Source organism: Babylonia areolata, chromosome 1, assembly GCF_041734735.1.
Source record: "Babylonia areolata isolate BAREFJ2019XMU chromosome 1, ASM4173473v1, whole genome shotgun sequence".
Lineage (NCBI taxonomy): Eukaryota > Metazoa > Mollusca > Gastropoda > Neogastropoda > Buccinidae > Babylonia > Babylonia areolata.
Genome location: NC_134876.1, coordinates 101,854,716 through 101,870,769, shown reverse-complemented (window position 1 = coordinate 101,870,769; position 16,054 = coordinate 101,854,716). Strand labels below are relative to the sequence as shown.

At 40.9% G+C, this 16,054-nt stretch overlaps 1 protein-coding gene across 1 annotated transcript in view; it reads left to right on the top strand.

Annotated features, from left to right (window-relative positions):
- LOC143290325 (poly(A)-specific ribonuclease PARN-like) overlaps window positions 1–16,054 on the top strand; it is a 52,684-nt gene that overhangs the window by 1,718 nt on the left and 34,912 nt on the right. The window contains exons 2-9 of the mRNA XM_076599681.1: window positions 2,448–2,525; window positions 3,117–3,190; window positions 3,913–3,980; window positions 4,424–4,505; window positions 8,664–8,724; window positions 10,752–10,932; window positions 12,863–12,970; window positions 14,552–14,675. Of these exons, the coding sequence (XP_076455796.1) occupies window positions 2,448–2,525; window positions 3,117–3,190; window positions 3,913–3,980; window positions 4,424–4,505; window positions 8,664–8,724; window positions 10,752–10,932; window positions 12,863–12,970; window positions 14,552–14,675 (776 nt within the window). The remainder of the gene's footprint in view (window positions 1–2,447; window positions 2,526–3,116; window positions 3,191–3,912; window positions 3,981–4,423; window positions 4,506–8,663; window positions 8,725–10,751; window positions 10,933–12,862; window positions 12,971–14,551; window positions 14,676–16,054) is intronic.

Here is a 16,054-nt window from a genome sequence, read left to right as displayed (position 1 = left end):
GAGCTTCATCTCCAACCAAGTATAGGCACTGTATAAGTGCTCGTATCAAATCAAATCAAACCATATCAAATCAAATCAGATGTTCTCAGTGTGCTTCTTCAGCTTAATCTTTCCTGACTGTCACCCCAAGGTATTTGATGGAGTCCACTGTTTTCAGTATGTGGCCATGCAGTTTGTATTCATACTCCCATGTTTTTCTGCATCTTGTCATAGCAGGGTGCAGCATTTGTCAAGGTGGAGCACCATGTTCCTGGTCTTTATACCTGGTCTTCACACCGAGACCAACATGCTGTTTGATAGTTTTTCTTATTTCCTCATTTGATCTGTGGTCATTGTAGGAGATGCCAAGGAGTCTCCTGAAGCATCTCATTTCCACTGCTTGGATCCTTCTCTGAAGCTGTGCTGTATGAGCCCAGGAATCACACATGTAAATGGATAGAACCAGCGCATGAAGTAGTTTCAGTTCTGCTTTGAGACGTGTTCTTGTCTCTCTATATGGGCTCCAGTCTTGCATTTGTTGTTGCAGTCTGTGCAGCTCCTGCCAGCATGTTGGCCTTAGACCCTTCTTCACTGATGATGGCACAAAGTTACTTCAGCTGCTTCACTGTTTTAGTGTTTATGGCTCTTGATCTTGATTGGGTCTTTGCTGGTTTGTTTTATAAGTTTTGTCTTCTGGGCACTGATCTCCATTCTGTGCTTGATTGATGTTTCATCCAAGCAGTTCACCAGTTTCACTAGTTCTTTCTCACTGCATTCCAGCCCATCAGTATCATCAGCGAATCGGAGATTTGTAATTGTGCATGCTCCAGTGTTGATAGTGCTAGAACGTTCTTCCAGGGCATCAGTCATTATACATTCCAGGAAGATGCTGGAAAGTGTAGGAGAAAGAAGACAGCCTTGATGGATCCCAGTTGATGTGTGGATCCAGTCGCTGACAGTTTCTTGAACGATCATTGCACAACAGGCTTTTGTGTACAGCTGTTTGATGGTGTTGATCAGCTTATGGTACTTGTTTCCAAATTGGTTACCAGTAGCTTTTGTTGATATCCCCTAGTGTGTGCATACAGTAATTTACTGATTTAGTATGAAACAATTCTGTGTACTGCTTTGGTCATAATGTCCACTTGTAGTTTTATATGTCTCAATCATGTCTATTTGAAAAGTCATTTTTTTCATTCTTATTATATATTTAGTTATTATTTACTTTGTGAATCTTGTATAAATGGATGTTTCTTAAGGTATGGGGGCCATAACACATTACTATATTCCAGGATTGGTGTAACTAATGAATAATGGAATCATTACTCATTACTGCTGCATGTTTTAACTGGATAAAATGACTGACCATGCCTACAAATTGATTTGCATTTTTTTAACCCCTATAAAAGTATAAACATGTTGTTCAAAGGATGTGTTTTTGTCTGAACACCAAAATCCTCTTCCAACTCTGTCTCCTCCAGATCAGCATAACTGGATTATATTTACCAACATGTATGATGTAGTATTAATGCAGTCAGTTAGGAGGTAGATCACATAATTTCCATCAGGCAACACAACGTCAGTTCTGTATTTGTAGACCATGTGCAATTCCTGACTCAAAGGATTGTCTTGAACTGTCTCCAGCCAGTGACTATTAGTATTACTGCATGAATTGTTGTACTGTGTCATGTGCGAACTTGTGTGTGTGTGTGTGTGTGTGTGTGTGTGTGTGTGTGTGTTCCATCTTCCATGGCGTTTACCTTTCAGTGTCCTCTCACTGGCTTCCAGTCCAGCCACATATGAAATGATTTGACTTGACACACTGTCATCATTTTTTCTGTGGTTGATCTCCTGCTAACAACGGAGTCCCCCTGCTGTTCCCATCTTTATTATTATTTGCTGCTATTGATTGAAATGACAGGGTGTGCTATTTGCTATAGACCATCGTTCTTTTGTCCAGATTCTGTTTTATCTGGGAAGTTGACAGTGTATTTGTATGTATCTAACATAATGTTAAGTTGTGTTTGTGGTTTTTCATTCTTGTGTCTGTTTCAACAATATTTAGATTCATTTTTTCTGCATGCATATTTACAGTGTGTGTGTGTGTGTGTGTGTGTGTGTGTGTGTGAATGCTTGCATTCGTCTGATTGCCTGCATGGGTGTATGTTATTATGATTACGTGGATGATACGGGTGTTTACCATGTGATGGACTGGGAATTGTATGCATGGGAATAAGAGTGATAGGAGAGTTATTATTGACATTTGTCTTGTAATTATATTATTTGGGATAAGATATTTCTTTTTGTTGCATTTTACTCATGTGACATGCCTTGATGGCTTGAACATTCTTGTATTTTAATGAAAGGCACAGTAGAAATAAACTTATTACTTAAAAAAAAAAAAAAAAAATTATAGACAAAACCAGTCATAGATTTTGATTTGAAATTAGAATTGACCTCTTGTGCAGATTTCACTGAGAAGCTTGATGAAATAGCAGAAGCCATCAGCCAGGCAAGTTTTCTGGCTATTGATGGAGAATTTACAGGTAAGTTCATTTTACCGAAATGTATTTATTACTTCTTGCCACTCTTTTTGTGTACTCTAGCAGTTTATTTTAGAGCTTTTAATTCAAAACCATGATCCTTTTTGTGAATATGAACATTGCAGTGATGAGAAACTCTAGGGAGAGCTGGACAGTACATGGTCTTCAGAGAAGAAGTCCCCCTCAGCCTAGTGTTTCGGCCCTTAAGTTGGCTTAACTCCATACACTCAAAGGGGGCCGGGCTGCACCCAGGTCATTACTCCTGGATGGATGCCCTTGTAATGCTGTCTTTTCTTTAAAAAAAGAAGAAAAAAAAAAAAAAGAAAAAAAAAAAAAAAAAAAAAGAAGAAAAGGCGGCAATACAAGGGCATCCAGGAGACATGAACATTGCATCTGTTTATTAGAATGATGACTTGAATGCCTGATAAGTGATACAGATATAATAATGCTTTGCTCCGTTCTTGAACTTTTGTCACAACCATAACGTGCCAGCACTGTTGCTGATATATATCTTTTCTTCTTTGGAAGATTGTTGATGTTGACAAAGTCCATGATTTTTTTAATTTCATTTATATATTTGTTTATTTGCTTTAGGGTTGGACAAGCAAGGCTATGGCCATACCAATCCTTTCGACACCCCTGAGGAGAGGTACATGAAGCTGCGAGAGGTGAGACTGCAAGGGGTGGGGTGGGGTGGGAGGTGGGGGGGGGGGGGGTGGCTCGGGGGATTGAGACATCGCCAATTTTCTGTATTGAAATGTCTGTTCCCCTGTTCATGTCTGTGAATATAGTCATGTAGAAAGAGATTTTTGTCTGTTTGGGCTTGTTTTTTGTGAATGAGCACAAGGTAACAGTCACATATCTGTGCCTTGAATAGGAATAGTTGCTTTCACTGCGAGATACTTTGTTATGTGGTTTTTTTATTTGTTTGTTGTTGTTGTTTTTATTTGTCCTTTTTTTTGTTTGTTTTTTTGTTCTTGTATAAATTGATGAAGAAAAAGAAAGAAAATTTTTGAATTGATAAAACCAGGCTCCTTATTTCTAATACAGCTTATCAAAAGCAGAATGCAAAGAAAACCTGTTTTCTGTTTTATCCATGAAATAAAAGAACTTTACAGATAAAGTGTTAATGCTGGGAATTATTAATGAATCTTGCATTATTCTGTCTCTCCCCCTCCTCCTCCCCCCCCCCCCCCCCAACCACCCTCCCTCCCCCACCCCCCACCCTTTTTTTTTTTTCTTGATGGGTTTATTATTGGCAGACAGTGTATTTTCTGCTTTCCACACATACACTGAGTACAGATAAAACAAATACACACACACACACACACACACAAACACAAACACAGATTTTAAAAAATTGTTTTTATTTGATTTTTGTAAACGGCAGAGCTCTTTGGACTTCCTTCTGATCCAGTTTGGCCTGTGCACCTTCAGGTTGAAAGAGGACACCCAGAGGTGAGAGCTGTGCTGGTTGGAAACTTCACATCTTTTTCTTTGGTCCTGTTTCGAAAGACTGATTAATTGTTGGCGTGATATTTGTCAAATTAGTACACAGATTGTTGTGAAACATTAACGAAAGTGCAAAGTAATGGCTGTCAAAATCAAATGAAAGCAGTCACCTTCTAGTGTGTGTGTGTGTGTGTGTGTGCGTGTGTGTGTGTGTGTGTGATAAACAGTAATCTCAAAGTGCTGGGACTTCTCTGTCGCAGACCTTTTAACAATTTAGATGGCATACTGTCATTTCATACTGACATTGTGATAATCAGTATAGTGAGACAAGTACCCCGAAGTGAGAAATATGTGGCTCATAGTTGTCGTTGTTTTTTCCTCTGAATATGATAGTAAATTTAAAGAATGTACCTTAATAAGCATCAGACATTTATGCTGCTTGTTTACAGCTATGAGGCCAGACCTTTCAACTTCTACATCTTCCCACGTCCCTACACTCGACAGGCCCCGGACAGGCGTTTTCTGTGTCAGGTGAGGTATTTCCTGCAGGCTGCCAGATGTCCACAGTGTTGTAAGATGGGGATATTGGCCAAATGGTTAGAGGGTCAGTTTTTTTTCTGTCTTAGAGTTAGGCTAGAGTCCAAGATTTGATCTTAGTCACTTCACCTGGTCGGTAAAAGGGTGGAAAGTTTTTTCGTTTCTGATCTCCCGAATCAGTATGCGTGTGCCGACCTATTTGTGTCTCAACTCCGTGTGTTTATGTATGCAGAATATCAAGTGTGCATGTTAAAGATCCTATAAATTATGATCCATGTCAGCGTTCAGTGGGAATGGAATACCCAGCACAGTCTTGAAAACTAAGTATAGTTGCCCACTGATAGACAAACCTGGGAGTAGAAACCCACGACTGAAGAAAGAACAGCATGGTAAAAGCTGCAGGGTTTGAATGTTATGAAGCATAGTCCTTTGTCTCCTCCCACCCTCTACACTCCCTTGTGTAGCATAGTCCTTTGTCTCCTCCCACCCTCTATACTCCCTTGTGTAGCATAGTCCTTTGTCTCCTCCCACCCTCTACACTCCCTTGTGTAGCATAGTCCTTTGTCTCCTCCCACCCTCTATACTCCCTTGTGTAGCATAGTCCTTTGTCTCCTCCCACCCTCTACACTCCCTTGTGTAGCATAGTCCTTTGTCTCCTCCCACCCTCTATACTCCCTTGTGTAGCATAGTCCTTTGTCTCCTCCCACCCTCTACACTCCCTTGTGTAGCATAGTCCTTTGTCTCCTCCCACCCTCTATACTCCCTTGTGTAGCATAGTCCTTTGTCTCCTCCCACCCTCTACACTCCCTTGTGTAGCATAGTCCTTTGTCTCCTCCCACCCTCTATACTCCCTTGTGAAGCATAGTCCTTTGTCTCCTCCCACCCTCTACACTCCCCTTGTGTAGCATAGTCCTTTGTCTCCTCCCACCCTCTACACTCCCTTGTGAAGCATAGTCCTTTGTCTCTTCCCACCCTCTACACTCCCTTGTGTAGCATAGTCCTTTGTCTCCTCCCACCCTCTACACTCCCTTGTGTAGCATAGTCCTTTGTCTCCTCCCACCCTCTACACTCCCCTTGTGTAGCATAGTCCTTTGTCTCCTCCCACCCTCTACACTCCCTTGTGAGGCATAGTCCTTTGTCTCCTCCCACCCTCTATACTCCCCTTGTGTAGCATAGTCCTTTGTCTCCTCCCACCCTCTATACTCCCTTGTGTAGCATAGTCCTTTGTCTCCTCCCACCCTCTATACTCCCCTTGTGTAGCATAGTCCTTTGTCTCCTCCCACCCTCTATACTCCCTTGTGTCCCCCCTCCATTGGAGTAGTCCTGTGATGTGTGCTTGTGGGTCAGTGTTTGCTGTGTGCATGCATTTGCATGTTTGTGTGAGTGTGTGTGTGTGTGTGTGTGTGTGTGTGTGTAGGGTGTATTTTGTGCCTTTTTTCTGTGATTATTCATATCTGCAATTGTCCTCATGTGCTCTTTTTGGTATAATGCACTATTGCATATGTACTGTTCTGTGTAAGGCACTTTGAGCTTCTGATTTGGTTTTGTGGTACTGTTAGTATGATGTTTGTGGTTTGAGCTTCTGATTTGGTTTTGTGGTACTGTTAGTATGATGTTTGTGGTTTGAGCTTCTGATTTGGTTTTGTGGTACTGTTAGTATGATGTTTGTGGTTTGTTCTTCTGATTTGGTTTTGTGGTACTGTTGTACTGTTAGTATGATGTTTGTGGTTGTTCTTCTGATTTGGTTTTGTGGTACTGTTGTACTGTTAGTATGATGTTTGTGGTTTGAGCTTCTGATTTGGTTTTGTGGTACTGTTGTACTGTTAGTATGATGTTTGTGGTTGTTCTTCTGATTTGGTTTTGTGGTACTGTTGTACTGTTAGTATGATGTTTGTGGTTTGTTCTTCTGATTTGGTTTTGTGGTACTGTTGTACTGTTAGTATGATGTTTGTGGTTTGTTCTTCTGATTTGGTTTTGTGGTACTGTTAGTATGATGTTTGTGGTTTGTTCTTCTGATTTGGTTTTGTGGTACTGTTAGTATGATGTTTGTGGTTTGAGCTTCTGATTTGGTTTTGTGGTACTGTTAGTATGATGTTTGTGGTTTGAGCTTCTGATTTGGTTTTGTGGTACTGTTGTACTGTCAGTATGATGTTTGTGGTTGTTCTTCTGATTTGGTTTTGTGGTACTGTTGTACTGTCAGTATGATGTTTGTGGTTGTTCTTCTGATTTGGTTTTGTGGTACTGTTGTACTGTCAGTATGATGTTTGTGGTTGTTCTTCTGATTTGGTTTTGTGGTACTGTTGTACTGTCAGTATGATGTTTGTGGTTTGAGCTTCTTATATGGTTTTGTGGTATGTTGTACTGTTAGTATGATGTTTGTGGTTGTTCTTCTGATTTGGTTTTGTGGTACTGTTGTACTGTTAGTGTGATGTTTGTGGTTTGTGCTTCTGATTTGGTTTTGTGGTACTGTTGTACTGTCAGTATGATGTTTGTGGTTGTTCTTCTGATTTGGTTTTGTGGTACTGTTGTACTGTCAGTGTGATGTTTGTGGTTGTTCTTCTGATTTGGTTTTGTGGTACTGTTGTACTGTCAGTATGATGTTTGTGGTTGTTCTTCTGATTTGGTTTTGTGGTACTGTTGTACTGTCAGTATGATGTTTGTGGTTTGAGCTTCTGATTTGGTTTTGTGGTACTGTTGTACTGTCAGTGTGATGTTTGTGGTTTGAGCTTCTGATTTGGTTTTGTGGTACTGTTGTACTGTTAGTATGATGTTTGTGGTTGTTCTTCTGATTTGGTTTTGTGGTACTGTTGTACTGTCAGTGTGATGTTTGTGGTTGTTCTTCTGATTTGGTTTTGTGGTACTGTTGTACTGTCAGTGTGATGTTTGTGGTTGTTCTTCTTGACCTTGGGTTGACTTGGCTGCCAGCAGGGGGGGGCACTGAGCAGCGTTTAGCTTGAAGTTGTATGGTCTGTTTGCAGGACTCAAGTTGTTGGATTTTTTGTTTTGTTTTTCTCTATTTGTTATGTCATCTGTGTAATAGGGAGAGGTATGTTTTCTTTGTGGAACTTTACTGCTGGATGAACCAGCAATCTTGATCTTTGATATGCACAGTTTGCTGACCCATTGTTATTCTCACTTTAGAATAGATCATTTGTCTTTTAAGTATCTTTCATTTAAGTTAGTGCATTTACATATTAGTTTATGTTGTTTATTTTATTTCATTATTGCGTGTGTTACCTATGGTAGGTTCTAAAAGCTTGACCAGTGCACTGGAATTTTGCATCGGTCAGGCTTCTGCTGCCTTGGATATGGTGCAGCTTATCAGATTGTGGGTTGGATATGATGCAGCTTATTGGATTATGGATTGGATATGGTGCAGCTTATCGGATTGTGGGTTGGATATGGTGCAGCTTATCAGATTGTGGATTGGATATGTTGCAGCTTATCGGATTGTGGATTGGATATGGTGCAGCTTATCGGATTGTGGATTGGATATGGTGCAACTTATCGGATTGTGGATTGGATATGGTGCAGCTTGTCGGATTGTGGATTGGATATGGTGCAGCTTGTCGGATTGTGGATTGGATATGGTGCAGCTTGTCGGATTGTGGATTGGATATGGTGCAGCTTATCGGATTGTGGATTGGATATGGTGCAGCTTGTCGGATTATGGATTGGATATGGTGCAGCTTGTCGGATTATGGATTGGATATGGTGCAGCTTATCAGATTATGGATCAGTCTGCATGCTTTGATGCCTCCTTCAATTAAACTGAAATTGAAGAAAGTGTGTGTGTGTGTGTGTGTGTGTGTGAAGAGTGGTGGTGGAAATGGTTGTTGCTATGGTTCCTTTGCTGTCGGCCTCCCTCCCTTCACCCTTCTCTCTCTCTTTCTCTCTGTGAAGCTCTCTCTGTCTGTTTCTAATATCGCTGAAGTTAATTTGAGTTACTCATCATGGTCATTAGGTTAGAAAAATATATATACCAAACAGTATGCTTAAAGGAAGGAATCAAGAATGTTGACATATAGGTAAGGATGATCTTATATTTGTGTCGGTATGTTGCATGAAAAAAAAAAAAAACATCCTTGAAACAAGTTACATTTGCTAGTTGTTGTTTTTTAATGTTGGATATTTTGTTTCTCTTTCCCCCAGAGTTCCAGTATGGACTTCTTGGTGCAGCAGGGCTTTGATTTTAACAAACTCTTTCGTGAAGGTAGCATGACTCATTCTTCATTCACACTTTCTTTTATGTGTGCGTGCATGCATGTGTGCTTGTGTGAGCATCCGTGGTTTTGTTTGTGTATGTGTGTGTATGTGTTTGTGTGTGTGTGTTTGTGTGGTCACTTCATCACCATACATAAAAAAAAAAAAATCAATGTGACCTGTAAACAGATGTTTCAGCATTTAAAGTGCACTGAAAATGAAGAGAATGAATAGACATTAGACTGTGAGAGATGTATGAGTGAAAATTCAGAGATGTTTATTGTATTGTATTGTATGAGTGTTTTGTCACAATAGATTTCTCTGTGTGAAATCTGGGCCTCTCCCAGGGAGAGAGTATCCCTACAGTGCAATGCCACCTATATAAGCCAGTGTGTTTATTTTCCTATCAAATTTACATAATTTTGCCAGGGACAACCCTTTGTTGCCATGGGTGCAAGCAACACACAAGACCTTGGTTTATCATCTCATCAGAATGTCTAGCATCCAGACCATTGCTCAAAGTCTAGTGGGGAGTGGGGGTTGGGAGAAAATACTACTGAGTTTAGGATGCAATTTTGCATGTTCAGATTCTCGCCCTTTTTAGGCAGACGTGTTACCACTTGGCCACAACACCATGTATCCGTTCACATGTCTGTTTTACATGAGACAGATGCCTTTCGTATCTGATGCCTATTCAGTCGTTATGATGATCACTTTATAATCAGCAATATCAGGCATTTGAATGATCAGCAGAATTCCAAGGGGCTGAAGGTCTCCAGCCATAGATTTGTTTCTGTACCTGATGGTTTTTACACCACAGGTAATCCCTATCTGACTTTTTTACACCAACAGGTAATCCCTATCTGACGTTTTTACACCAACAGGTAATCCCTATCTGACGTTTTTACACCACAGGTAATCCCTATCTGACGTTTTTACACCAACATTTAATCCCTATCTGACGTTTTACACCGACAGGTAATCCCTATCTGACATTTTTACACCAACAGGTAATCCTTATCTGATGTTGTACACTGACAGGTAATCCTTATCTGATATTTTTACACCAACAGGTAATCCTTATCCGATGTTGTACACTGACAGGTAATCCTTATACGTTTTACACCAATTGTTAATCCTTATCTGATGTTTTTACACCAACTGGTTATCCTTATCTGATGTTTTTACACCAACTGGTTATCCTTACCGGATGTTTTTACACCAACTGGTTATCCTTATCTGATGTTTTTACACCAAGGTTATTCCTTACCGGATGTTTTTACACCCAACAGGTGTATATTCACCTTACAGGGGTTTTTTTTTGGTGGTGGTTGTTATTTTTGATATTTTTTATTATTTTTTTTTTTTACTCAACAGTTAATACTTTCCTGGTGTTTTGTATATGTAGGAAAATATGAGCATTCTGTTGGGTTGATATGAAAGTAGTGCATCTGCTCCTTTATAAAAAACAACAGCATATTGGGTGTACTGTATATTCCTTTGCTGATGTTCTTTTCACACCCATCAGTTAAACCCTCACCTGATTTTGTTTTGTTTTTTTGGACCTAGTAGGTTATCCTTACCTGATGTTTTTCTTTTGACCCAACAGGTATTCCTTACCTGATGTTTTTCTTTTGACCCAACAGGTATTCCTTACCTGATGTTTTTCTTTTGACCCAACAAGTATTCCTTACCTGATGTTTTTCTTTTGACCCAACAGGTATTCCTTACCTGATGTTTTTCTTTTGACCCAACATGTTTTTCTTTTGACCCAACAGGTATTCCTTACCTGATGTTTTTCTTTTGACCCAACAAGTATTCCTTACCTGATGTTTTTCTTTTGACCCAACAAGTATTCCTTACCTGATGTTTTTCTTTTGACCCAACAAGTATTCCTTACCTGATGCTTTTCTTTTGACCCAACAGGTATTCCTTACCTGATGTTTTTCTTTTGACCCAACAGGTATTAATTACCTGATGTTTTTCTTTTGACCCAACAGGTATTCCTTACCTGATGTTTTTCTTTTGACCCAACAGGTATTCCTTACCTGACACAGATGCAGGAGGACGTGATGCGGGACTCCCTGACCCAGAAGCACGAGGCGTTTGCCAAGTTCTCCTCTCCGGCGTTCTTCAGCCCTGTGGGTGGGGAGATAGGCCCTGGCAAAGGCCCCATCCTGATCCCGGATGAGCAGAAAGAGTTCATTGACAACACTTGGTACTGGGAATTTTGTTTGTTTGTGGTGTGTGGAGGGGTGTGTGGCATGTGTGTCTGTGTGTGTTGTTGTTTGTTGATTTTACACCTGTTCACTGAAAGTGGTATTGGGCAGGGAAAAAAAAAAGAAAACAAAAGTCAATAAAATAAATTTTAAAAGAAGAAATGGAAAAGTGTGTGTGTGTGTGTGGTTATTTGTGTGAGTTTGGGAGAGTGAGTATTTTTGTGCAGACAGGTCCCCTCAGTCCCCTTTCTCTTCCCGTTGGGCAGTTTCTGTTGTGTGTCCTGTTGGGCAGTTTCTGTTGTGTGTCCTGTTGGGCAGTTTCTGTTGTGTGTCCCGTTGGGCAGTTTCTGTTGTGTGTCCTGTTGGGCAGTTTCTGTTGTGTGTCCTGTTGGGCAGTTTCTGTTGTGTGTCCTGTTGGGCAGTTTCTGTTGTGTGTCCTGTTGGGCAGTTTCTGTTGTGTGTCCCGTTGGGCAGTTTCTGTTGTGTGTCCCGTTGGGCAGTTTCTGTTGTGTGTCCTGTTGGGCAGTTTCTGTTGTGTGTCCTGTTGGGCAGTTTCTCTTGTGTGTCCTGTTGGGCAGTTTCTGGCAGTTTCTGTTGTGTGTCCTGTTGGGCAGTTTCTGTTGTGTGTCCTGTTGGGCAGTTTCTGTTGTGTGTCCCGTTGGGCAGTTTCTGTTGTGTGTCCTGTTGGGCAGTTTCTGTTGTGTGTCCCGTTGGGCAGTTTGTTGGGCAGTTTCTGTTGTGTGTCCTGTTGGGCAGTTTGTTGGGCAGTTTCTGTTGTGTGTCCTGTTGGGCAGTTTCTGTTGTGTGTCCTGTTGGGCAGTTTGTTGGGCAGTTTCTGTTGTGTGTCCTGTTGGGCAGTTTATCTTGTGTGTCCCGTTGGGCAGTTTCTGTTGTGTGTCCTGTTGGGCAGTTTCTGTTGTGTGTCCTGTTGGGCAGTTTCTGTTGTGTGTCCTGTTGGGCAGTTTCTGTTGTGTGTCCTGTTGGGCAGTTTGTTGGGCAGTTTCTCTTGTGTGTCCTGTTGGGTCAGTTTCTCTTATGTGTCCTGTTGGGTCAGTTTCTCTTGTGTGTCCTGTTGGGTCAGTTTCTCTTGTGTGTCCTGTTGGGTCAGTTTCTCTTATGTGTCCTGTTGGCTTGTGTGTCCTGTTGGGCAGTTTCTCTTGTGTGTCCTGTTGGCTTATGTGTCCTGTTGGGCAGTTTCTCTTATGTGTCCTGTTGGGCAGTTTCTCTTGTGTGTCCTGTTGGCTTATGTGTCCTGTTGGGCAGTTTCTCTTGTGTGTCCTGTTGGGCAGTTTCTCTTATGTGTCCTGTTGGGCAGTTTCTCTTATGTGTCCTGTTGGGCAGTTTCTCTTGTGTGTGCATGTCAATTACATGTCTGGGACTAAGAGTAAAAGCGTTTAAGTTTGTCTCTGCACAAGATTAAGCGCTATATCATATGAATATTTTTTTTTTGTAATTTGTTATTATTATTATTATTATCATCATTATTATAAGTAGTGGTAGTAGTAGGTAGTAGTAGTAGTAGCTGTAGTATTACTGATGAAGAATGTGTGAGTGTATATGTTTATGTCTGGGGTTTGTGCATATTTGTCTTCAATGTTGGGGGTGGGGAAGGTCTATGTGTGTGATTGTGTTCATTTATTATTGTATTTGACACACAGTATGCATGCTGCTGCAGTGTCAGGATTGTATCTTTGTCTTTTCAACATCACCTGCAGCTGTATAGAGCTCTGTGTGTGTGTGTGTGAAGACAATGCACCCAGGAAAAAAAACTTTGAGGAAATGTTGAGAGCATGAAGAGAACATTTATATAAACCTTCTTTCTCTCCCTGCCTGCTTCCAGTTTTGGATTCTTTCTTTATACGCATTGTTTACTCCACGTGTAACAGGACAAGGTGTACACAATTAAACTGTCTTGCATCCTGGTTCCAGTGAGAAAATCAGCAAGTTCCTGGAGGACTCGGATGGTCCCAAGGTACTGCAGCTGGACCCATGCAACGGCTTCCAGAGGAAACTCCTCTACCAGACTGTGCGCACCAAGTGAGTTCCCTCCTCCTCTTCTTACATGTTACCAGACAATTCTAGACAGTACACTGCAATTCAGTATGATAGTGATACACTATGGACCCATGCTATGGCTTCCAGAGGAAACCCCTCTACCAGACTGTGCGCACCAAGTGAGTTCCCTCCTCCTCTTCTTACAGGTTACCAGACAATTCTAGACAGTACACTGCAATTCAGTATGATAGTGATACACTATGGACCCATGCTATGGCTTCCAGAGGAAACTCCTCTACCAGACTGTGCGCACCAAGTGAGTTCCCTCCTCCTCTTCTTACATGTTACCAGACAATTCTAGACAGTACACTGCAATTCAGTATGATAGTGATACACTATGGACCCATGCTATGGCTTCCAGAGGAAACTCCTCTACCAGACTGTGCGCACCAAGTGAGTTCCCTCCTCCTCTTCTTACATGTTACCAGACAATTCTAGACAGTACACTGCAATTCAGTATGATAGTGATACACTATGGACCCATGCTATGGCTTCCAGAGGAAACTCCTCTACCAGACTGTGCGCACCAAGTGAGTTCCCTCCTCCTCTTCTTACATGTTACCAGACAATTCTAGACAGTACACTGCAATTCAGTATGATGCACTACAATACAGTGCACTGCAGTGCTGTACTGTACTGTGCTATGCTATACTGTGCTATACTGTACTATACTGTGCTATACTATGCTACACTCTGCAGTGCAATGCAATACTGTGCTGTGCTATGATATGCTATACTATACTAAAATATACTATAGTGTGGTGAGCAATATGAATTTTAAACAGAGAAATATGTTGTGAGAAAAATGTAACAACGCAGTGTAATGCAATGCAGTGCATTGTGGATCAGTGAAATGCAATGCAGTACAATATATAATTCAGTATATTATAGCACAGTACAATAAAGTACAGTATAGTACAGTATGTACAACAGTACAATTTAGTACAGTACAACACAATACAGTACAGAACAATATAGTACAGTACAATACAGTGTAGTACAATATAGTACAGTATGTACAACACAGTACAGTTCAGTTCAGAACAACACAATACAATACAGAACAATATAGTACAGTACAATACAGTGTAGTACAATATAGTACAGTATGTACAACACAGTACAGTTCAGTACAGTACAACACAATACAATACAGAACAATACAGAGTAGTACAATATAGTACAGTATGTACAACACAGTACAGTTCAGTTCAGTACAACACAACACAATACAGAACAGTACAGTACAATACAGTAGTACAATATAGTACAGTGTGTACAACACAGTACAGTTCAGTACAGTACAACACAGTACAATACAGAACAATATAGTACAGTACAATACAGTGTAGTACAATATAGTACAGTATGTACAATACAGTGTAGTACAATATAGTACAGTATGTACAACACAGTACAGTACAGTACAACACTCTACAATACAGAACAATACAGTGTAGTACAATATAGTACAGTATGTACAACACAGTACAGTTCAGTACAGTACAACACCCTACAATACAGAACAGTACAGAACAATACAGAAGATGCTTCCTTGAGCAGGTTCTCCGCAGTGCACCTGGAGACCAAGACTGGGGACAAGAAAGAGCGCTTCATCGTGGTCACCAAGGTGTCCAGTGACGAGGAGCTGAAGAAGAAGGAGAAGGACAAGCAGAACGCAGAGCTGGTCAGTGCGCTGGTGTCGGCGTCACCATCCACAGCACACATGCACGCACACATACACGCATGCATGCATGCACACACACAAACACACACACACACACACACACACACACACACACACACACACACACAGCATGCATAAACTACACTTCCTTATACTGTCTTTACATCTCTATGTCTGTTTCCATTTCCTTCTCAGCGTCAGCATTGAACACACACACACACACACACACATGCACACACGCATGCACGCACGCACGCACTCAAACAAACACATGCACACACATATGCACGCATGCATGCGCACACACACACACACACACACAACACACACACACACATGCATAACACACAAACGGACACACACACACACACACACACAAGCACACACATCCCACTTTGCCTTTCCTCTTTTCAGTCAGTTTTTCTCTCTCTGTCTGTCTTTATCATTGTGTCTGTTTCCATTCGTGCTCTCTCTCTCTCTCTCTCTCTCTCTCTCTCTCTCTCTTTCTATATATATATATGTATCTCTGTCTCTCTCTCTCTCTCTCTTCCTTTCATTCTCCATCTCTCTTTGGCTTTTTCATGTGCATGTGTGTGTGTGGGTGTGTGTGTGTGTGTGTGTGTGTGTGTGTGTTGTGTGTGTGTGTAATTCCACTGAGTGATGCTTCATGCATTGTTGTGTCTTTGAGATGCATGTATGCTTTTGTGAGAACGTGTTTACATGTGGATATATGTGTATGTCCCCTACGTAGTGAGTGGGGCCTGGGTATGAATGTGTGTCTGTGGACAGTTGGGCCTGGTTGTCTGTGAGATTACTAATTCGTGCATTTGTGCTATGAATCTGTTGGTGTACATGTGTGTGTGTGTGGGCATGCAGTTCTGTGAGTATGCACACATGTGTGGGTATGCACAAGTTCGCTGAACATGAGTAATTTTTTTTTCTTATTTCAGTTCACTCATCTGCATTCTCTCTCTCTCTCTCTCTCTCTCTCTCTCTCTCTCTCTATATATATATATATATATATGTATATATATAATCTTTGTTATATTTGAATGTGTTTACTTATCTTAAAAAAAAGAAAAAGAAAAAAAAAGGCTCATTGTTTTTTTTACATGTCTGGGAGGTTCTGAAAGACCTGACCATCACATTGGATATATTCACCAGGCATCTTTTCCTTTTTTATTGACTTTTCTAAGCAGATGAGGTGTAGCATATATGAATCAAATTACATGCTTTGATGCCTCCTTGAAACTGAAACTGGGATGTGAAAATACAAGATATACACTAGAAAAAAAAAAAACCAACCAAAAAACAAAACAAAAAAACCACAAACAAATCTGACTCTTTCTGAGGGATCAGTTCTTTTAGCCACAGGTACA